The sequence below is a fragment of the Anser brachyrhynchus genome (genome assembly GCF_964034855.1).
Source record: "Anser brachyrhynchus genome assembly, chromosome: 3".
Lineage (NCBI taxonomy): Eukaryota > Metazoa > Chordata > Aves > Anseriformes > Anatidae > Anser > Anser brachyrhynchus.
This window is the reverse complement of record NC_137696.1, coordinates 79,201,876-79,224,583: the sequence shown is the minus strand read 5'-3', so window position 1 is coordinate 79,224,583 and position 22,708 is coordinate 79,201,876. Positions and strand designations below refer to the sequence as shown.

At 46.0% G+C, this 22,708-nt stretch overlaps 1 protein-coding gene across 9 annotated transcripts in view; it reads left to right on the top strand.

Annotated features, from left to right (window-relative positions):
• The first annotated feature begins 6,720 nt into the window (after positions 1 to 6,720).
• The window catches only part of LIN28B (lin-28 homolog B), a 95,785-nt gene continuing 79,797 nt past the window's right edge, over positions 6,721 to 22,708 (top strand). Inside the window, exons 1-3 of one of the 9 annotated variants that reach the window (XM_080585417.1) lie at positions 6,721 to 6,974; positions 16,197 to 16,245; positions 20,987 to 21,174. In XM_080585417.1, the coding sequence (XP_080441543.1) occupies positions 16,212 to 16,245; positions 20,987 to 21,174 (222 nt within the window). In that variant the 5' untranslated portion in view covers positions 6,721 to 6,974; positions 16,197 to 16,211. Of the gene's footprint in view, positions 6,975 to 16,196; positions 16,246 to 19,859; positions 20,025 to 20,178; positions 20,716 to 20,986; positions 21,175 to 22,708 lie in introns of those variants that run through there. The other 8 variants (XM_080585419.1, XM_080585423.1, XM_080585422.1 and 5 more) reach the window with 8 other exon arrangements.

Sequence of the window (22,708 nt, the reverse complement as noted above, 5' to 3'; positions counted from 1 at the left end):
ATATATGAGTTGAGCCATGAATGTTTTTTACCAAAATAATTCACAGACAATTAGATTCTTCCACACTTGTTTATTGGGTGGTATTTTCCAGCATGAATAATCAATCATGTGCAAGGATGCAAAAATCTTCTCTCCTCCTATTTGTATCACGACCATTTTCATCTCTTGATAATAAAAGAGGAATTGGAGGCTCAGGTCTATGTGTTTTGATAAATTAAAATAGAGCTAGGATTAGGAGGGGATACTTTATCACATGAAAACTGAAGCATGGCACTTGAAGAAACACACAGAAGAGCAGCTTTCAGCTCCTTAGATGAATGATGCATTGCTAAAGTACAAAAACTGCTTGGGGAAAGGACCGGGCTTAAAGCTAAAAGTTACACGCCTGGCTACTTAAACATGCATCAGTCTCTATAAATTGCGGTACTGGGGGTCCACAATAATTTATTTGATACTTCCATTGCCTGCAGTGGAGTTTTTCTAGCAAGGGATTTAGCTCTGCACTTCAGCAGCCTACATTATTAAGCCTAATAAATTCAGAGTACCTGTCACGTGGTGCCACTGCTCTGTCTCTGAGAGAGAAAATGCCAGACCGCTGGACGTTTTTTAACATATTCACAGTTCACCACCCAGCTTTCCAGCTGCTGACTGCCAGCCCTGTGTCCCTTCTTCCCTCGTTTCCACCTGGCTCTGGCGTGGAGTCTTCTCTTCAGCACTTTCATCAACTCACGCTACTCGGTCCTTCAGTGATTGTCAGATTTTTGACGCTCCAGTTTCCCTGCCCTCCTTTTCATCAGCAGTGTTTCTTCCCTGATTGCACAGAGAACCTTTGCCTCCATCACCATTCTGTGGCTAACTGATTTGTTCGCTTTATTTGGAGACTCAGCCGTGCCTTCGTTATTTATACTCCAGGATCTGCTGGAAAAAGTCCCGAGATCTTCCTGTTCCCACAGCAAGCTGATCCTCTGCTTCCTAGCTCAGCTTTGGCCAAGGACAACATTTTTGTCTCTTTTCGCTCCATGATTTTTGTCTCTGGCTGTTATCTTTTTTTTTTTTTTCATACCTAAAAGATTAAATAAGTAGGATTTGCTAAGATCTCCATACTGTGCTTCCTTCCCCACTCACATTTTATTTAGACTCTGCCTAATGTTTTCAGTTTAGCTCTGACAGCAAGTACAGTGGGACTTAGACTACACTGACTTTTGAAGAAAGACAGAAAAAAAATCAAAATCTATTTAATCTATCTTCGTCTTTTTTTTTTTTTTTTAATTAAAAGGGTATGGGAAATGTGAAGGGAGACTCCTATATGAAAGCATTCTACATTTTAATCAGCTTAGATTTCACACAGTTTTAGCAACATGGTGCACTTCTGCAATTAATTTGTGAGTAAATTCTGGTTGACTCTCACTGAAGTGGCAGACATAAGACAGGAGTGAAACACTCTAATTTTTGAGACAATATTTTTGAGCACTTTAAGCCTTGCTTATCAATTAAGGTTTCACTCTTAAAATTCATGATTAACAATAGAAGAGACACTGAAAATGAGCACTTGGAAATTACTGGTCTAGTTCTTTGTTATCCTAGTCCAGTGGAGCTTCAGGGAAGCATCTCCTTCTCAGTCTTGTTAATTTCTCTACCTGTTTTTTTCAGTATTCACTAGAACAGAGCAATGCTGACCTGAATGACTGTAATTAGCTCTCGTGATTGGAATAAAGGTAGATGAAAAAAACAAAGTAAATGTAGAAACCAGCTGTGGCTTACCACCCACAGAATCATGAAGCTGGCACTTTCGCACTCTACGCCCCCAACTCCAAGTAATCATTTCCTTTCTACACCACTGTATACTTTGAAAAATGTTCTGTAATTTTTTCATACCAGCAAACAATTCAATTTTTTGAGCCTGCGGTTCCCCAAGGAAACTAGTTCAAACTCCTTAAATCAAGCTGCTATAAGGATCCAGACAGTCTGAGTTGATGAAAACTGCATACAATGTAATGCAATAAAACTCACAGACCAGTCTCGGTCATAACAAAATAAAATTCATTCCTAACACTGAGCTAACATTTTCTTAGGACTGTTATTCTTACAGGCTATACATACTGATTTAAAAAGCATTAAAATCTTAATGTTTTGCCAAGTATATGTCAGTGAATTCCTAAAAACAGTATTTAAACGTGACTGTGGCCCTTTTAAAATAATTGTTTAAGTCCGAAAATCCTAGGCACCAACTCAGCTTTCCCGTAAATCCCTCATACTACGCCAGGAGGGGCTCTTTGCTATTGCTCTTGCTTTTAATGAGCATTAGATGAAAAGCTGAATACTGATCCTCCTGATCAACCCATCATCAGTTGATGCCTTGGCAAGTTTCTGACATCCCCAACTCAGTTGCTGCACCGACTTACATAATGAGCATAACCTCAGCTTCCATTCCAATTAGCAGAGCTGAGCCAGTGGGCCAGGAAAAGAAATGATCTCTCATTGAAAGAAGGCAAAATTGCTACTGGTTTGGAATTAAATGCAGTCTTTTAAGGGTAGTAAATATTAGAGGCTTAGAAAAAGGTCTGAAGTCAACCGTTGAGACTTGGCAGAGTGCTCTTAGTGTGCCAGTAATAAAAGTTTGACTGAAATGCAATTGACTTGGCTGCAACTAAGTAAATGTACAAAAAGGCATTTGTGATAAAACATTTTTCTCTGATTACCATATTGAATGCTCATGGGCTTAGACATCTCTCTAGATTTGGGAATTGAATGTTCGTGAGGATCTTGTATTAAAATTTAAAGCTTCATAAAATGCTGCTTGATTTTCACAAGGCCACAAAATAAAGCAGAGCAGCGTATTTTGGCACAGCTTTTCCAAACTAATTTAAAAAAAAAAAAAAATCACTTCCTTTCTTTAGCCCCACTGGCAAAAGCAAATAAAACAGGAGGAAGACAGAAGAAAAATAGGAAACTTCTCTGTTACTAACATTTTCATTGGGTCATTAAAAAATTAGAACAATCCCAAAGGGCAAAGAAGGAGACTAATGGCTAAAAGGAGAAAAAAGAGAGTTCTGTAACTGCGTATAGCCATTGCTAGCCACGACACGCAGCCCAGTTTGGACCTTCAATGAGGCCTGAGCAGTTCTGGGGGAAGAAAACAGGGAACAGAAAACAAGACCCTCATCAGAGTCTTTCTACAGCACATTTTATATCAATTTTGCGGCCAAAATGCAGGGAACACTTAAGCTTGCAACTGTAGTAATTTTCCTTTGTTTGAGCTTTACATTACACTTGATGTGTTTATAAAAACTCAGTGAATATGGGCTTATACGGAGTATATGGTAACCATGATTTCTCACCAAGCTTGAGACCTTTAGGGTGAGTATCTGCTATGTAACTGCCAAGGCGGAAGGAGCAACCCTGTACATTTGTGCTGGTGGGACATGAAGCCATAGGAAAAGGTCCACACGAACCCGTGGGGATGAAGACTGAGGTCAAGTCCGTCACCAGCCAGGGTCCAGAGCAGCAGGGCCCGGCAATGTTCCTGGTTCCAGTGTTCCTGCTGCAAACAAGGGCTACAGCCTCCGCTTAAAAACAGCTCCTGGGGCAGCAGGCCCTCACCAGGGTTTCTCCTGGCTTGCTCTTTCAAGGTTACCAGCTACACTATCGCCAAGCTGGCCCTGAGCCAGGGCAGCCAAACCCCTGGGAGGGGGATGCTCCCAGGACCCTGCCACACCAGACACGAACTGGTTCCACTCTCAAGTTTTTTCCACATTTCTGTCCCGCCTCTGTTTACTGCTGCTCCTTATCAAATCCATTTCACTACAGTTTTCAGTTCCCATTTTCCAGACAACCACCTAAACCTTCTTTTCTTTCTCCACTGTGTTCCCAGCCCCCTTTTCTCTTCCTCTTCCTTCTCTCAGTGTATCCTGATCTCCCACAAACTTCCCACGCTTCCCTTGTGGTTTTGCAGTCAGTCTCCCTCACACACACTCCCCCTGTCCCTGCTCTTACAACCTAGCAGAGGAGATGCTGCTGCTTCCCACAGATGCTGGTGACATCTCTTCCAGCCAACAATAACCTGGTCTTCTGCAACTCATACTTCACATATTGTGAATTACACAACGCTGGCAAACAAACACGCTGATATGAGGTGAAACCTTCTTGGCCAGTGAGTCTCCAGTCTCTAGACTTGGCTTCTTACCCCTTGTACAATCCTGACCTCAGGAGACCCCTTCTCTTATTTTTTTTCCTCATCGTGGCCTGGCATTTGCCTTTTTTTCCATTTGACTCAAACAGCTTCTTCCTTCATGCTTCCAGGGTGCCAGCAGGAAGGGTCACTAAAAGGACAAAGCAGAGAGATCCCTTGTTCTCAGTTCCAGCACAAGAACCTGTTCAAGCGAAGTAGCAGCTAACAGCATCCATGGAAAGCTTTGTCTGAGATCCTGTAGCCCTGGCTACAGTACAAGGAAGGGGGAGCACGAGAACTGTACCCATTCACTTCGAAAGACCATTGAGTGTTGAAAGTGACTTGGGTATTCTGAGTTCCAGGCAGATCTCTGCAGATTGTAGCTGTTCAGAAAGCCTCTCCGCACGTGCGAACTGCAGTTAGGCAAAGGGCTACAGCTCAGCCAGATCTGGACAGAGCACCCACACAAACAACAGAAGGCATTTTCCTGCCTTAACACCGGAGTTCTGGCCCTGAAGGATGGGACCACTAGATCGTTTTGAAGAAAATAACATCTCAGCATGGACAAAAATTATTTTTTTAAATCTTCCTCCTGTAAATTACTAGGAAAAATGTAAACAGCCTGCAACAGAAGGCATGGAAAAAAATCGTACCAAAGAGCTAGCTTGCGGAAGATGTAAGTAACTGGAAAACTGTCGTACAATGGGAAATTTTTAGGCAATTTTAGTAATGGCTGACAAAAACACACCCATCTATAAGCAATAACAGTTCATAAAATATTGTAGGTAAAACGATAGGTAGTCTCCAGAAGTGCCTACTCAGACCCCAATTAAGCTGGCATAAAGCACGACTAACGAAGGGGCTGGCAGTTTGGAGATGATACTGTCAGGAAAGAAAATATGGTTTGAGCAAAATATGGTTTGAGCAAAAGACTCTGCAGGATAACATGAGTGCAGGCACCAGAGCGGCAACGGGAATGGAATAGGGGCAACCCTCCTCGGTCTACAAGCACTGGCTTTGGACCACTCTCCAGAAACCCAGAAAGGTCCCAAAAAAGGTGTTATCCGGAACCTCGGAAATTTCCCCCCCACGATCAGCATCTTGGTTCCTGCTTTTCAAATGTTCAGTGGGAGGCACAGTTAAAAAATGGAAAACAGCACCATTTATTCAATGTTTTTCATTCTTTTTTTTTTCCTAAAGTGAACAGGCTTTAGCAATCCTCACTAGAAATATATATATATATATATATATTTAATGATTTTATGACACATTTTCATGTATTATTCCAGGGATTTTTTTTTTTGGATAGCAGTACAGCACAAATAGGCTAAATATTTTGTTTTGCTTCGAGTGGGATATATAGCATGAAAATTAGAAGCGCTTTTTCAAGCACTTTTGTTTTGCAAAATATCTTTAGTGCTTTTTCACCAGTGGTGGCAGGTCATCAACAGATCACCTTAAGAAAAGATCTCGTACTTCATGAAAATGTATAGATCTGTTTAATCTGCATCAGAAGAAACAATTTTTCCGCCAAGTTCTCAGGGGAAACCCTACAAACGAGCACAGTAACTAAAAGCTGAGAAATGGAACGTGGCAGAAAAGCATGTGTTTTTGCAGTCCTTCAAGCTGTTTGCAGTTCAGTTACTTATTGAAAGAGTTCAATTTTGTTTATTTTTCATATATAACTTGTTTTATACAAGCTTGCTATAAAAGTAGACTACGCCATATGATGAGGGCACAAAAGCAAAGCAGGTAGGCAAGTTTCTTTAACTGAAAAAATGTCTCAGATGAAACACCAGGAAGGAACTTTTCCTCATCCATTGGAGGTAAAGGAAAAAATGAGAAATTAAGTTCTGACTGTGGTGGTTTTTTTTGTTTGTTTGTTTTTGCTTTGTTGTTGTTTTGGTTTGGTTGGTTGGTTGGTTTTCCAGAAAAGATCATACATCTTCAACCTATTAGCAAACTGTATCTAGACCTGTGCTAGGGTTATATAGCTAGGTATTAAGCTAGATTTCCTTTTTTATTTTCACACATACACACCTACCCATACGGAGAGCGCACAGTAAATTTTAGGTAGCATAGCCAAACACGAGGAGCACTAGCAACATATGGCTACTTAAATTTCACCTGGGAAACGCGAACAGGGCAGTTTCCTAGAATTACTTCTAAATAAACCTAAACGGAGCTATGCCACCTGGCGTGACACCAGGCTTTCTCCTGAGCCTTCTCCTGAGGCGTCTCCTTCCCTGGAGACACCCGAACCCCACCTGGACGCCATCCTGCCTGACCAGCTCCAGGTGCCCGGAGGCCAGCACTCCCCAGGCACCCAGCCCTGCACCCACCGGCCCCCAGCACCGCCGGGCAGGGCCCACCCCACCACCCCTCAGCCCTCACCGGGGGCCGGGCGGCACCGGGGGCCGCGGGAGGGCCCGGCCCAGCCCGGCCCCGCCCCGCCCCGCCCCGCCCCGCCCCGCCCGCGGGCTCCCGCTGCCCTCGAGCGCCCCCGCGCGCAGCCGCCGGGCGCCCGTGAGGGCGGCGGGCAGGCGGGCGGGCAGGTGCGCGGCGGCTGCGGCGTGAGGCAGCGCTGGGGCCGCGGCTGCCCGCCGCCCCTCCTGGCCGGCTGGCTCCTTCTTCTTCATCCTCCTCCTCCTCCTCCTCCTCCTCCTCCTCCTCGTCCTCCGCTGCGTCCTCCCACAGCGGCTCGGGAAGGCGCCCGTCGGTGGGTGCGCGCCCCCGGCCCCTCCGCCCGCCTCCCCGCCGCGGCAGCCGCCGCCCCGCCGAGCCCGGCCACCATGGCGCGCGGGAGGTAAGCGAGCCCCCCCCCCCACCATCCTCCTCCTCCGCGCCCCGGCACCTGCCGGGCTCGGGCTCGGGCTCGGCCCGCCGGGACGCTGCGGCAGCCCGACGCCAGGGGGCGGCCCGCGCCCCGCCGCCGACACGGGATGGCGGGGGCCGCCCCGGGAACCGGGGGGGGGGGGACGGGACACGCGCAGGAAGAAGCGGCCGGGGAGGAGGGCGGCGGCGGCGTGGGGTCCGCCGGGCGGCGCCTCAGCCCCCAGGGGGCAGCGGGGGGGTGGGGGGGCAGCGGTAACCGGCGGCGGGGCCGCGGGGCCGGGGCGGGGCCGTGCGCGGGGTTTAAACGCGAGCGGGGCCGCCATTTTGAATGGCTCCCTGCCGCTCCGCCACCGGCCCCGGGTGGCCGCCGGCACCGGCACCGCGGCCCCGAGGGGCGGCGGGGGGGGGGGAGAGCGGGGCGGCGGCGGCGGCGGGTGGCCGGGCGGGGGGAGCGGGGCCGCCGCGCCGGTAACGGGATCCGCGCAGCGCCGCCGGTCCTGACCTGGAGGTGTCCGCGGCGGGGACACGCGCGGCGCCGAGGGCGAGAGCGCCCCGACAACGCCGGCCCTGCCCCGTGCCCGCCGGCACCGTGCGAGCCGGGCGGAGCCGCCCCGCTCCGCGGGCGTGGACGAGGCCGGCTGCCTGCGGCGCTCGCCGCCGAAGCTGCTGCTGCTGCTGCTGCTGGGGGAGCACAATGGTGTTCTCGCCTGGTGCGCGTCTAACGTGGTCTGGCCGAGCACCTGCGACCCTGCTGAGATGCAGCGAGCGGGCGGCAGCGGGTAAATCACGCGGCGAGTCAGGGCGACGTCGGTGGTGGGTTAGCTCAGGAGTGAGCGAGCATCGCGGCGTCAGCACATAGGGCTGTTTCGTCCGAGCCGCAGGATGAGATGTGGCCACGCTCAGAACAGGGCTGACAGCTCCAGGTTAATTTCAAATCTCTTTCTGTTTTAACACGGGGGAATTACCCACTCTAATCTGATAAACATATTACCTAAAGAGATTTGATTCGTTTGCTTGTTTTTCTCTTCCCAGTTGTTAATTTATTTACACCTGCTAATAAGCTGTGTATGACATTCTCCCAGTGATGGGAAAGGGAGGCGCAGTGATACTCTGCCAATTCGACCAAAGATTTTACAGTTTTCCCTCACATAAATATTCTGCTTTTCTTTTTAAATAGGCCGTACGCAGGGTTGTTTTTTTCCCACCTAGCAGGCTGTTTTGGAATTTCACATCTTGCACGCAAGCACTGTTAATAGTTACAGGTATAGAGAAACGTCCTGTCACAAACAAGGCATCGGTTATTAAGAAAGCAATTATACTTAAATTTGGTTGTAATTAATTTAAATATCTGGATACAATATTGCATTAAAGAGCAATACTGCTTATTAGATTGATACCTGCAGGCATTGCTTTACAAAACTACAACAGTGGTTTATTTTTTAAAACATACTAAAAAAGAAAAAAAAAAAGGAAAGGAAACTCCAGGGGAGACAGCACTGTCAGGCTTGTTTGGAGGACGACTGATAAGATAGGCAACTAAGCCCTAGTTCTTTAAAGAATTACAATGTTTTTTCCCCTCGGTATAGAGTAGTAAGAATCAATACTGAATTAAATTATTACCTTAATTATTAATACACCGGGAAGCCAAGTTTCCTTTGCTGTAGTGAAACAAACCCTGTAGGCAGTGGCAGAAGTAGTGACCAGGGCTGATGTTACCCTGTGCAGTAGGAACAGGACTGGTAAAAATTGCGCCTGTGTTGCTGCGATGGAAATGGCTGCCTTTTGTGTTGAACACTCGTTCTGCGAGAGGCACGTGCCTTCGCTTTCAGCAGAGCTTCGTTTTTAATTTTCACCTGGAAACGCATCACCCGGTGTGCGTTAGCGTTTCAGGAGAGGAAGAGCAGTGACAAACGCACGAAGGAAAAAAGACCCAGAGCGCTTCCCTCCTAGGCCCGAGCGGCTGCTGCCTGTAGCAGCGCTCAGCCTCGGGCTGCCGCGTCCTCGCACGGCGCCGGGGAGCGACGGGACTTGGGCTCCCGCCGCCTGCAGGCTCCTCTCCCGGGGGGGGGCTGCGCCCGCCGGCCGGCCCCGTGCCCGCCCCGTCGGGCTGGGCTGGGCTGGGCTGGGCTGGGCTCGGCCGGCGGCTGTCGCTGGCCGCAGTGCTGAACGGCGCCGTGCCGCCGGGCTGCTCCGCCCGGCTCGGCTCGGCTCGGCTGGGCTGGGCTGGGCTGGGCTGGGCTGGGCTGGGCTGCTAGGGGCGGGCGGCGGCCGCAAGCAAGCGCCTGCCGCGCGCTGCTTCGACCCGCGGGCCGGGGTCGTGGAGGGGCGCCGCGAAACGGACCTCGAGAGCAGCGGGGGTTCGGCGAGCACCGGGTAACCGCCGGGAGAGCGGGCCGAGGGAACGCAGGCGCAGGCGTTCCTCCTTTCTTCCGCTGAAAAGAGACGCTGCGTTCTGAAAGGCGTGCGGTCCGGAGTCATTTTATTTTTCTAAATTCGCTGTAACGCGCCTCGGCATCTCTGCTACACGGGAAAAAAAAAAAAAAAATAAGGTTGGTTTGTTTTTCCACCGCACAGACAAGTGTTCATTTGCTGTCATTGCACGCCGCGTGTAATGCGGTTGCATAATAAAAGCCGAATGCACCCCCCTGGTTTGCCGTGTAGACGTCAGGAAAAGAAAAACAACCCGAGACGTTTCATACGTGAGGATAAAAAATTTTAAAACGCGTGGACTTTTTAACATGCTGCTTCTAAAAATAGAATGAATTGATATCCAGGGTCTTCAAATTAAAGGTCAAAGGTGACAAACCAGGACAAAGGTCACGCAGCTCATTTTCAAGCAATCAGTTTCTAGTTTTTTCACGGTTGAACAAAAGCTTAATTATACAGAAAAGCAAGGACTGTAATATTTAACTAGTCGGTTTTAACAGGGAAATAGAGGTGGTTTTACACAATTCCCTCCTTTCTTGAACGTGGCTTAAGCCTGAATATGTGCCACTGTTACTGACAGATGCAGGTTTGTCTAAATTTAAATATTTACATCAATTTCCTAATCTAACATTTAATAATCTACTGTCTGTATTTAGTGTTTATACTTGAGAACTGAGAAGAAAAGAGTAGCCGTTCTGTGTGTTTTCAGTGGTCTTACCAAAGGAAGTCTGTTCCAGGGATAGATACTACGATTTCAATGTAGTTACATTGCAGGTATTTGCATTTTGGCATTGGTGAGCATACCTATTGTTCCTAGCAAAGCACTTCCCTTCCCAAAAATCCAGCTTCCAGTCTGCAGCATTCTCCATGTCAGTGTCCAGTAACTGCACAGACTCTTCACTTAACTAGTATGTATATATGTGATTATCATTTCATTATAAGCAGCGTTGTATTTTTTCACTACTTAAGATTGAGGATTCTTAACTGTTTGAAGGCGTTATTTCAATATTTCCACTAATAATACCACATATACCTTAAACCCAGTCTCCCTAAATATGCTAAGCATATTTAACAACTGTTCTATAGGTAACATTTGATACTTGTTTACACCAGGTGCAATATTGTAACACCTATGATAATGCCCACAACTCATACTGTTAAAATTTGTATCCTCTCTGATATTTTTGTGTCGCATAGTAAGTTTTTACTTTTCTTTCAGATACTATCTCCTGCACAAATTCACTGACGTGTGCACTAATTTTTAAATATTTTCAACTTTGATTTTAAAGATCATGACTTTTTAGTTATATACCAGTGATATTCCTGTGTTCTTTTTTCTGGTTTGAATTAATAAACTATCTACACTAAAATATATAAAAAAACGACCATTGCATTACTTTATTTGCCTGGTTGTTTTAAACAGTGACTCAGAAGGTTTGATGTATAGGACTACTGTAAACTCCAGTTAAAATCAGAAAAATACCATATACCCTGCACAATCTATGATTAATCTAAAAATTAATGTTGGTGTTTAAAATACAGACACTGATCTATTGTTTCACGTGTATATCCTTTGGTTTGATCATTTTATTCTTTGCTAAGTCTCAATGTTCATATTAGCTCATTATGATAAAAAAAATACGACAAAAAAGGCATATTTAAATCTATTAACATTCTCAAATAACAACTCAGTGATCAAAAATAAAATTCTGTGTTTTGTGGGTTAATGGAATGTAAAAATAAAACAAAGATTATGTGCGAGGGAAGGATATGTCAAAGATTAAGGGAAAATTCCATGAAAACAAATATTTGGTTAATGTAAAAAATCTCTGAGAGGAGACCATACTAAAGTTATTATAAAAACAAATAAAAGCCCGCAGAATATTTTTTAAAATAAAACTTGTTGGAGTGCAATCACTTTCGATGGGATGATACTAAACTCTTAGTTGGCAAGTGTATTTTTGTAACCTAAACAAAAGTTGTAAATTATACAGTTTGTTTATAGAACACTTTTAATCTTGGTTAAATAAATGCTTTGCATTGAGAAAAAGCACATAGAATTCTCGATTAAAAATGTGGTATTTCTACACTGAATGTGAACAATACATATTCAATATGGTGTAACCAGGAACAATGGGAAAAGGTTTTTTTTTTTTTAACTAAAAAAATAAAAATTTAATTTACCTTGTTACCATAGTAGGTGTACACATCTTTCTTTATTTGACCATTAAAATGCATATCTTCAGGGCTTTATATAGTATTGTTTTGTTTGCAAACAGAATTTATTATTTACTTGTAAACTTACAAAGTACGTTGTTTTTCACATGCATAAATAACTACAAAATAAGTTAATGATCGAACTATGAAAAATATGTTCATCTATCTATGACTTAAGACTTGTGGCTTCCAAAGGATTTTTCCTTAACAAGTAATTGATTTAAATATTAAAAAATCACCCTGAAAACAAAATAATAAAATCAGAAGGTAGTTTCTCATAATTCCATTTGCTTTGGAACATACAGAACACATAGTAAATCAATTTGAGGCAATTTCAAAATACCCCATGGTAACTGTAAATGGGGAACAAAATACTGCAAATACAAACAAAGCAGGAAAAAGAGCAGTAGTAGAGGTGTTAATTCTTTTAAATAATCGTATATTTCAAAAATTTCATCTTTGAATCTTACAAAACATTGGTTGAAACTTACTTATTTTACTTTTTAAAAAATAATTCAGTTGCTTAACCTATGTACATCTAAATGCAGAGTGTATGAAATTAGATTATACTAAGTCAAATACACTTAAGATGAGAACCATGTATCTAATTTCAATTCTTAAGTCAAAATAATCTTGTTCACCGTGTTCCTTTAATATGGTGTTAAAGTTTTAATCTAAATGGATCCTAAATATTTTTAATGCTAAAATACTGCCTATATTGATATAACAATAGTATTACATTTTAAAGAAAAACTTTGATCCTATTTATATAGTTGGCAGGGTTTCAATGGCTTTAAATCGGATACAGTGTGATTCGGTATTCCTTTTGTATTGGTCAAAAGAATCAGATTCATAACAACGCTGGAAGCACATTTTACCTTTCTCTGTTCCTGTCCCCACTGTAGTCAAATGACAATCTTACAGGCAGCTAAAAGTCGCATAACTGCATGTTTCGTCTTAAAAAGTGTGTGCTGCCTTTTTTTAAAAACTAGGCTATGCTTAGCCGCCTCTTACATCTGGGCAAAGCATACCTCAGCTATTACCAAGCAATTTTATTTACTTCAAACCATAATTACCACTTTGGATCAGTTACAGAACAGGGTCCAATTAGAACAGAAAGGGTGGATTTTCATTTGCTATTGTTTAATGAATTTTCTTGAATCAGCACTTTTAAAATGTTTCAGCATTGATGTTTGAAATTCTCACATGCACTTGCTTTTATATTGACTTGTTAATACTGTAATGGACTAAGAAGTGTCCAACTCCAGGACCTTTTTTTAGTCTATTCTAAGTATTTTACTTAATGAAACAAAAACAGGAGAGTTGAAAATGAGAGTTGAACAATGAAAACACCTCAGGACCAAATCCATTATTTCAAACTGTACTTTAAAAAAAACATGTAAATATTCTTAAAATAAGTTAATTCAGAGTGTAAGACAACACTTCCTTGTGATGTTTGAAATCAAAGTATTACATGCATGGTGCTGCCAAAAATTGTCAACAAGAATAAATGGTTAATTGTGTGTTTTTTTTTTTGTTTGGTTGTTTTTTTTTGACTGGTTCAAAAGATAGACAACAAAGTTTATTAATTATAAAATGTGCTTTATGTTAAAAGAATGTAAAAATAAAAAGATTATTTTGTGCTCTTTCTATGCTAGGGTTCTATATAAAAAGGTTTTCAAATTTGGATATTCTTTCCAGCATTCATCATTTTAAGTCTTCACTACTGATGAATTCTACTAAAGAGCTCCCTTAACATTAGCATGTTTCCCCCTATTCCTTTCCTCTCTGTAATGTTGTTGCAACGTGAAATATTGGTGTTCTTTTTTTTTTTTTCTCAAATTCTGCACTCTGACAGTTCTTAGAGTATCCATTCTTTCAAAAAAATACTGGTGGCTTTACTCCGTGGAAGAAACTAGTCCCCTAGCTACCACTGCCTGCAGAAGAAGCAGGTTTAACATCTGAAAAATGATTTTGACTTATTTTTTGAGAAAATCATAAAACTTATTTAAATGTGATAACTCTAAGTGTCTGCTTTACTTTCATACAAGCAATTTATGTTTTTGAATCTTTTAGGTAGCAAACTGGCTTAATCTAATAAGTTTATGATCTGAAAATCAAAACACTGCTTATTAAAGAGATTTTTTAAAGCAAATTGGGTATAAACTTGCTATTATTTTCCAGTGACCAATAAGAAGTTGTCAAAAACTTCTTATTGTCAAAAACAATATAAGCTGTTAGATCAGTAAGTCGATTATAAAATGTGCAACCTGTAATGTGGTGGAGGTGCACTACTGTCTTTGTCAGTGTGTCTTTAACTCTTTTCATTGTGTTTCCTAGCCTGCAATAATTCCATGTGGTGTTCAGCTGCATTATTTGTTGTACCTATTGTCACAGAGTCCTTCTGCACACTGTGAATGCAGTTTGGATTGCTTTCAAAGTTACCTTTTTCTCTAAAAATGTCTTGTTGTACATAATTCCTAAACAGTTGTTTTTTACATTTGTAAAGTTAATGTAAATGCCAAGATAGTTTCAGAACTAACATACCAAAATACTTTTTTCCATTTTGTATGGTACAGGGAGGCATAGGAGAGTTGGGCATCAGTCCTTTCACAACCCAAACTTGCTTCCATTTATGTGTGACAGACTTCTTATGACTTTCAGTAGGGTACAGTAAAATACATGCCAATCAGTTTCCCATTTAAACTATCTGGTTCCTACATGAGTTCAGGCTTTTCTACGCTAACATCCCTTGTGGCAAGTTTTGTGTGTCCTACTGGGAAGCTGTTTATTACAACTACTTTATATAACCATTAAAAAAAATGCCCCCTTCTACTTAATTAGAATAATAATAAAGAATTACACCCCCTTCTACTCACATGTTTATATGGTGTTTTCAAATATGCAATGCTTAACATATATTTTGGAATAGTGATACTGGAAACAAGAATAACTTATTTGTGCTGTTTTCTGCTACAGTTTTTAAGAACTGTGCTTTCCCCCTTCGAGTCCCAACACCACTCCCCTAAATATTTATTTTTAATCCCTTCATAAACTGAAGCAGACTACATGTCAAAGCCAAGAACGGATCCTTTACTCTATGCTTGCATATTTCATTATGTTGCATAAATAATGCAAGTAAATCTGAAAGACACAAAAGCCACACAGCCACAGGTTGGCAGAACAAAGAAGCAGGCACAGAGATTGGGCTTTGGTGCTGGAAGGTGTAAAAGCAGGGTTAGGTTCAATACAAAGCAAAAGTCCACACAATTCCTGTGGAAAACTTAGTTATTAGAAAAGAAGAGGAACAGACTTCACTTGCTACTGTTGTTGCATTGAAAGGAAAGATAAGTGCCATCCCATTTTCCAATTCCTGGCGTTTGTAAAGGACTCACGATAGCTGACTGTAGGGGAAAAGGAAGTTAGAGAAACTTGATTCTCATTTGTCGTTGACCAGTCTTCTTCAGGCTTTGCTAAGTCCTACTGGGATATCCTATTTTTTTAGGGAAAAAAAAAAAAGAGTAACAGTCATGCCATGCTCTTAAAATGGGAAAAACTCAAATCTCAGATTTCTTAAGAGAATCAGGCTTACATCAAACAGGAGAATAAGGTGTGCTTTGTATGGGTTTTAGTTAAAGTGGATTAATCAAAAGGTAGCAGTGGGTGACGAGGACAGGCGTGTAGCAGGTGAGTTTGTGCATGCTCCTATCTATTCATCTTTCATATATTAAACAAACTGGATAGCCGAAGTAACAAGCTGACTTCAAAAACAAGGTCTTTTCCTCCATGCTTCTTACCATCTGTGGCACTCGGTTTCTCTATGATATTTTACAATTTGATTATTGTACATAATTAGTCAGACTTTTCTTAGCTAGATCAAAAGACACTTTCCATGGAGTTTCAACAAAGCCAAACATCTATATTTTATGACTAATTGCTTTTGTTCTTCTTGAGACTTAGAATGTAGCATTATCACAAATTTTGCTCTGCAGTTCTATAGTGGATGTAATTGAAATCATTTTTCTATTGATACTCACAGATTCACAATGAGTTACAATTTTGACCATGGAAGAATGCCAAAGAGTAATTCTTACTATTTTTTTTTTAATCATATACAATGTATGACTAAGTGCTTAATTTGTACAATTTAAGCGTAGTAAAGACAAGTCACTAGTTCTTAAGTTACCTATTGCGATTAAATATTGATAAAGGAAAAGAACACCTTCCAATATCCTGCAAATCTGTGTCTCTTCCCTCTGCTGTCATCAGCTGCATAGCTTTTATAGCAGGGACAATGCTTTTAAGGATGATTTAAAAGAAGAGGGGGAGAGAGTGTCGGCTGGGTTTTATGCCATGTCTTGGTTATCTCTTTGTGGTTCTGATGAGCTAGGTAAGTCTGGAACAGTTAATAAGTTTACAGGTCACTTCACAGAGTCAATGCGCTGGCATTTTATGGCCTTTTAATGAGCCGTTAAACTGGAGAAGAGGTAATTAAATATGGTACTCTGGTACAACGTGCACAGCACTGACTCCGGCTCTCTGATTTTAGGTTCCTCGGAAGACGATGAGGTCATTCAAGAAGGTCTCCTCAGGCTCAGGTCAGTCTTTTCTACAGTTTCTTGCACGGCTGACTTTGTGAAACCGAAGTCCTTGCGTCCCGCTGCCTCACAGCGCGTCCCTAGTGATGCATCTTTCTGGAAGGAAGAAAAAAAAAATCATTAATTTCACCCAAAGGCTTCACAGTTGTACCGTGAGCGTTGTGCAGGGCGCACGAGCTCTGTGAGGGGTGCGTACGCGGTACCCGCCGCTCCGGGCCGAGGCAGGAGCCCGTCAGGGACGGCCGCCCGCCGGCCCCTCCGCGGGGCTGCCCCGCGCCGTGCCCGAGCGCTGCTCGGGGGCGCGCCCGCCCTCACGGGGCCGCGGCCCCGGCCCTTCCCCGGGCGCCCGCCCGCGGCGGCGCATGCGCGGGGCGGGGGCGCGGAGCTGCCGGCGGCGAGGCGCTGCGTCGCCCCGGGAGGCGGCGGGGCCGCTACCCGCGGGGGCGGCTCGGGGCGGGCGGTTCGCCTCGGGCGCCGCCGCGGCCGTTGGGCGGGCGGTGTCCAGGTGAGGGGCTTGGGCGGGAGGCGCCGCTGCCTCAGGAGGCGCCCCCCGGGGCTGCCCGCAGCTGGCAGGGCGGCCGCGCCGTCGGGCGGTTCACATCGCCCCCGGCACGGCTCGGTCCCTCAGCCGCCGGGCCCCGACCTACCTCGGCGGGCAGGGCAGGAGGGCTTCTCCGCCCCGGGCGGCCCTGGGGCGGCTCTCCCGGCCCCGGCTTTTCCTGCCGGCCCGCTTCGAGACGGGAAGGCGCGGCTGCCCCCGCAGCTCCGCTTTTCAAGTGTAAAACCCGCGGCTTGGCTCCGAGGCACGCGGGGGGGTGCTCGGGTGGTGCCCGGGGCTGGTATTTACGGGGGAGGGATCCGTCTCGGGTTTTGTTTGGCCGAACAGAAGACGTCGGAGTTGGGACTTTAGAAGTGTTGGGAAGGTGACAGATGGGAAAAGCAGCACCGCTTGGCTACAGGGTTTCAAGTGAGCTCTTCCTGTGCGTTTGTAAAGACAATGATCCAGCTCCGTGCAATTGTCTTTACCAAATTAGCATGCGTTTAGCAAAACTTAAGAACAGAAATAGCTTTCGATAGGTGAACTATTACCATTCAGCTCATTTTGGCTTGTTCTGTAGGATTTTCCTCCTTTATCCTCTTGCTCCCCCGTAACCCTCCCCCCCCCCCCCCCCTCCGAAAAATGTATGGCTGATTCTTAGGGAATGGATTCTGGAATTTTTGGTAAGATGTTTGTGTTCCTTGGTTTTCTTTCTTTTTCTTCCTTTTCTTCTTTTTTTTTTTTCTTCTTTCTTTCTCTCTCTTTTTTTTTTTTTTTCGCGGAGAGTTCCCAGCTGGCAACAGCTCTCTACCTTCCACAAAACTTGAAAGGCTGATGTCCCTTGCAGGAAATGAATGAGTCGATAACATCTGACACCAGTGACCAGTCCAATGACCCCAACCTTAATTCCACTAATACTGGAGGCCTGAAAATCTCAGTAAAGACCCTTTGCAAATCCCCTCCCTCCATTTTACAAAATCTCCATTTGTTTTACAGTGCCAGTACGTGGCAACAAATATTTTTGCAATCAAATAATTTTGCGATCGGTTTTCCTGGTTTTTCATTTATTCATCGAAGAACGCGTCGTGATGAATTTTCATTTAAATGAAACTTGCTAACAAAAGACTTTAAATATGTATATATATATAATGAACTCAAACAGCGTGTTTGTGGCCGTTTAACTAATACTGGAGCCTCCGAGGTATTTCTCTACCAAACGCTGGTGGAATAAATCCATCTGAAAAAAACTGAAGACCTTGAAAACGGTGTTGAGCAGAACACGTTGCCCCTTTCTGAGGAGGTGTCGGCGAGGGCTCGCCCCGTGGCAGCGTGCCGTCCCGCACGCCCCCAGCCAGCGGCGTACGCCTTTTTTCGCCAGGTAGCCTCGATGCCGCGTTCCCGGCTGGGGTTTCACGCGCGTCGGCGTCTCGTACATTTATTACATATTAGAAATGGTCACGGCCGTAAGACCCGAGCCTATACAATTACAGCTGATTGAATATCGTAAAATAATCGCCTAGGCGGGGGGGGGGGGGAGGGAGGCTCCGAGCCCGGGGGAATGGTGTGTTGCCGGGGCGCGCCGGGCGGGTCAGCATAGGAAGTCGACCTCCTCTGTTGAAATAACCCGTAGGAAATTTACGGTTGAGGACTGCACAGGAATGCCAGGACTCGGAGCTGCTGCTCCCCTCGCCCGCCCGCTCCTGCGCCCACCCCGCTGCCCACCCGGGCGTGCTTGCGCCCGGGGACAAAGGGCGCAAACGGCACCGGGGGAGACCGGGGGTCTCGGGGGTCTCGGGGGGTCCCGGTGCCGTCCCGGTGCCCTCCCCGGCCGCGCCGCCCCCCGAACGCAGCAAACGCGCTGCGGGTGGGCGGGGAGCGCAGGGGAGGCTCAGCCGCGGCGCCTCGCGGCTCCGTTCACACCTTGACGGCGACGAGCGGGAAATAAAGCGGAGCTCCCTTAATGCCTGCCGGTGGTGTGCTGCGCTTTTGTTTTCCGCGCTCCTACGAGATGTCAGGGCGGCAGGGGCTGGCGGGCTGCGGGTGCCGCGGGGGCGCGCCCCGGGCAGCACCAGGCGGCCGCGCCGGGCTGGGCCCCCCCGCTGTGGCCCGGCCCCGAGGCAGCACCGCCCGGGCAGCCCTGCGCGTCTTCTCTTTGTCTGCTGCCTCCGGCTTGATTTTTTTTTTTTTTTTCCGCCTTCCTCCTCTCTAGCAAATCCTTTTCTCTGGTAGCGCCCCCTCCTTCCTCTTCCTCCTCCTCCTCCTCCTCCTCCTCCTCCCCCCCCCTCTCCTCCGCGCTCCCGGGGAACAATCGCCGCCGCCTGAGGTTCGCCCCAGCCCTGGGCTCGAAGACCGGGCTCTTATTTAGGAAGTCATTAATCACATCCCCTCCCCCGGAAAGAGATGGCGGAGAAACCTGTGAAGTGCAATTCCTCGCCCCCCCCCCTCCCCCTCCCCCCTCCCGAAATGTCCCGAAGCGCGCCCCCCGGCCCGGCGGAGGTGATAGCGCGCTCCCGCGGCGCGCTCCCGCTCGCACGGGTGGGCACGGCACGGGCACGGGCACGGGCACGGGCACGTGGGGGCGGCTCGTCCGCGCGCACCTGGCCCCGCGCGTGCCCGCGCGGCGGGGTCCCGCGGCCCTCGCCAGGGGGTTGGGGGGCTGGGGGGGGCGGCCGGGCGCGTGAAGAAGCGAGCGGGTTAAAGGGGAAAGGGAAAAAAAAGGAAAAGGGGAAAAAAAAAGGGGGAAAGGAAGAGAAAAGGGAAAGGGAAAAAATAAAAGGGGAAAGGAAAAGGGGAAAGGGAAAAAAAGGAAAAGAAAAAAAAGGAAAAAGGAAAAAAGGGGAATGGAAAAAAAAGGAAAATTGAAAAAAAAGGGGGAAAGGAAAAAAAAGGAAAGGACGCGTTGGAAATTCGGCGTTCATTCATAAATTACAGCGGCGTGTCAGCCCGCTTGCAATGGCGATTGGCTGCGCCTGCCTCTCGCCAACCCCTCCAGGATCCGATGCGAAATTAGTAGCAAGAAAGCATGTAATTGACAAAGTCACGTGTGCGCAGGGGGCCAGAAACCGAGCGCGAGAGAAAGGGGAAAATCCAAAGAGGGAACGCACATTAGACCATGCGAGCGAAATTTGGGATCGTTCAAAATCAGGATGTTAGGTTAATGCAGAAGACCGCTTCGAGCCAAAGGGAAAGTTTTCATCTCACGAGTTTGGAGCAGAGGGCCCGTGGGGCAACATGGCCGAAGGTTAATTCTCTTTTTTCTATTGTTTTACTCTGATTTTCGCTCGCTGCCTCGCTCGCTCTCCCCCCCCTCTCCCTCCCTTCTCCCCCCCTCCCCGGCTCCCCCCTCTCGCCGTTCCCCTTTTTTTTATCGGCCCGCGCAAGGGGGCTTGCTGCAAACCCATTGTTACGGCTCTCCAAAACTGTTCCGTACCGCCCACTCCGATTCAGGGCTCGAAAAGCTTTCAGGGGGCTATTGTTTGAATTGTTCCTGTTTGATTAAGCACAGCCGCGGTGGTGGGATGAGAAAACGCTGGTACACCTGTCCCAACTTTAATCGAAAGTTTATTCCGAGGAGGGATGGATGCGCGTTGCAAAATAGTGGTTTCCGCGCTGCGTGTGCAATAGCCAGTTGTGCAATCGCCCCAATTTGGCTTCTCCTCTCCCTTCCACCCCTCCTGAGCCGGCCTCCCCCCCTCGCCCCCCGCTCCTGCGCCCTGCAACGAGAGACTAATTTGGCTGCGAATTTCTCTTGAGCAATGGGATCGGTCTTAAAGCAGCAATACTCAAGTAAAGTATCGCCTTCTGCGCTGTAATGTGGCTGAAAGATGGAGTTAAATGGAAAAATACACGTATGTAGCGAAACGTGGGCTGCTGCCCTGTGCAGAGCGAGAGGGAGAGCCTCCGCGCACGGGGTTTCCTCTCCGTAACCTCTGGTGATTTTATTTTTTTAATTGTTTAAACGCGTTTCGGGGAGAAGGTTGTTTATTTTTGAATTTAGGAAAAAAAATAAGCTCTTTTTGCAGTTTGCTTTTGATTGCGTTTTGTTCGCTTTTTTTTTTTTTCTCCTTCTGTTTCCTCTGTAGTAACTCCTTTACACGGTGGCCAAAGGACGTTACCAGAATTTAACTATGCTTTGCATCTTGTCCCCCCCCTCTCTTTTCTCCCCCACCCCCACCCCACCCCCTGCCTTTCCCTCTTCCTCAGCAGGGGCGAGTAAAGGTGGAGAGGAGCCCGGGAAGTTGCCGGAGCAGGAAGAAGAGGAGGAATCCCAGGTTTTGCACGGAACCGGCCATTGCAAATGGTTCAATGTGAGAATGGGATTCGGGTTCATCTCCATGAGCAACCGAGAGGGAAGCCCCTTGGAGTCCCCAGTTGATGTCTTTGTACACCAAGTAAGACCCATTTTTGTCTTCCATCTCTGCCTGCCACTGCTGGTTGAGCTCAGTGGGATTCCGGTTTCACGTGGAGAGAAGTAACCTGTTTTTTCCTAGGCATTTAGGTACATCTGTAATTAAAAAGTCGCCGTAGGTAATTGTTTTGTTGGCAGCACACAATTGGAGTAAATAAGATCGTTAGATTGCGCTCAGCCTCCGTGGCCGAAGATTTGTGCAAAAGGATGATGTTGTTTCCTCGTCTCTTACTTCTCAATTAGAAAAATTTCCCGTGTGTTTTATTTATTTTTAAATGCCCCATTTTTCTTTTTAACCACGTTTATGATTTGTCAACCCACCGTTCGGGAGTTGATACGCTTTTCCTTGGAATCTAGTTAAAACTAAAGTCAGAAAAGGATAAATAAAGGTCCTTTTCATTTAGGTAACGTTTGAATGCATTTTAAACGCTTTTCTTGTAAACCTCGAATTGTTTTTTAAAAGCTCGTTTGAGATTAGTTAGTGCAATTGAGGCATAATTATAGTGTTATTTTGCAGTAATTCAGGCCTGAGAGTGTCCCTGTGGTGATAAACTGAAACACGCGTGTGGTTTGTTTGGTTGATTTTTAAATACTCCTTCCTAGAAAAAAAAAAAAAAGCAACGATTAAGGAGTCAGACCAAAAGCATGGTCTCTGTAGGGCTGTTAGAGAAGAAGCCCGTGGCCATTGTTTTTATTTTTAAGCGTACCAGCGTGAACTGTGTTGCCGTTGTGAACGTGGAAGCCTGTATCTGAATGCCTTCAGGTGAAGGAGTTTCAGATGCAGGCGGCTTGTAAAATCGTAAGCTGAAGGGAGTTTTTCCCAAGTTCTGTAGCGTGGCTTGTGGGGAAGGCGCGTGTGTAGACCTCCCCTGGTCCTTGTGTTAGTCTCCAGTTGCAACAACGCTGTTTTGAATTTCACCGCGCTCCTCTGCGATCAGAGAACAGAGGAGCAGCATCTGATAGGTGAAGAGACCATTTTGGGTTTGGCTAGGGCCATGTTAGGGAGGCAAAAAGGCATCTTAACTTTTTACATAGTTGTCCATTTTCTATGACGTTTGCAACGCAGGAGGGAGGGTTGTTGCATGACTGCACAGGGATTCCGTTTTTCTGTTCCATTTGGTGGCCCAGCCTCATTTTGTGCTAGCTTTCACCAGGCTTTTTCAAGGAATGTGCTTTTCGTGAATTAATATAAAGGTGACTAAAACTTACAAACAGTGCTTCTGTGGCGTGTGGTCTTGCTCCTTGTGGTGGTGGAATGGATTTCTGACCTCGGCGTGTTAAACATACCCCACGCCTAAGGGCCTGGCCATCAGTATTTGCCGTTTGCATTTGGAATTACAGGCAAAGTGTGGAATTAAGTAGTGAATTTATTGAATTCTTAGGTTTCTTGCTTTGTACTGGCATAGAGGTGCCGCCTGCCATTGCTACTACTTTTTTTTTTTCCTTTAAGAATTGAATCAATTAAATACTTACTGAAGTAGGATCATTCGTCCTCCTGTTTCCCCCTCACCGTCTTC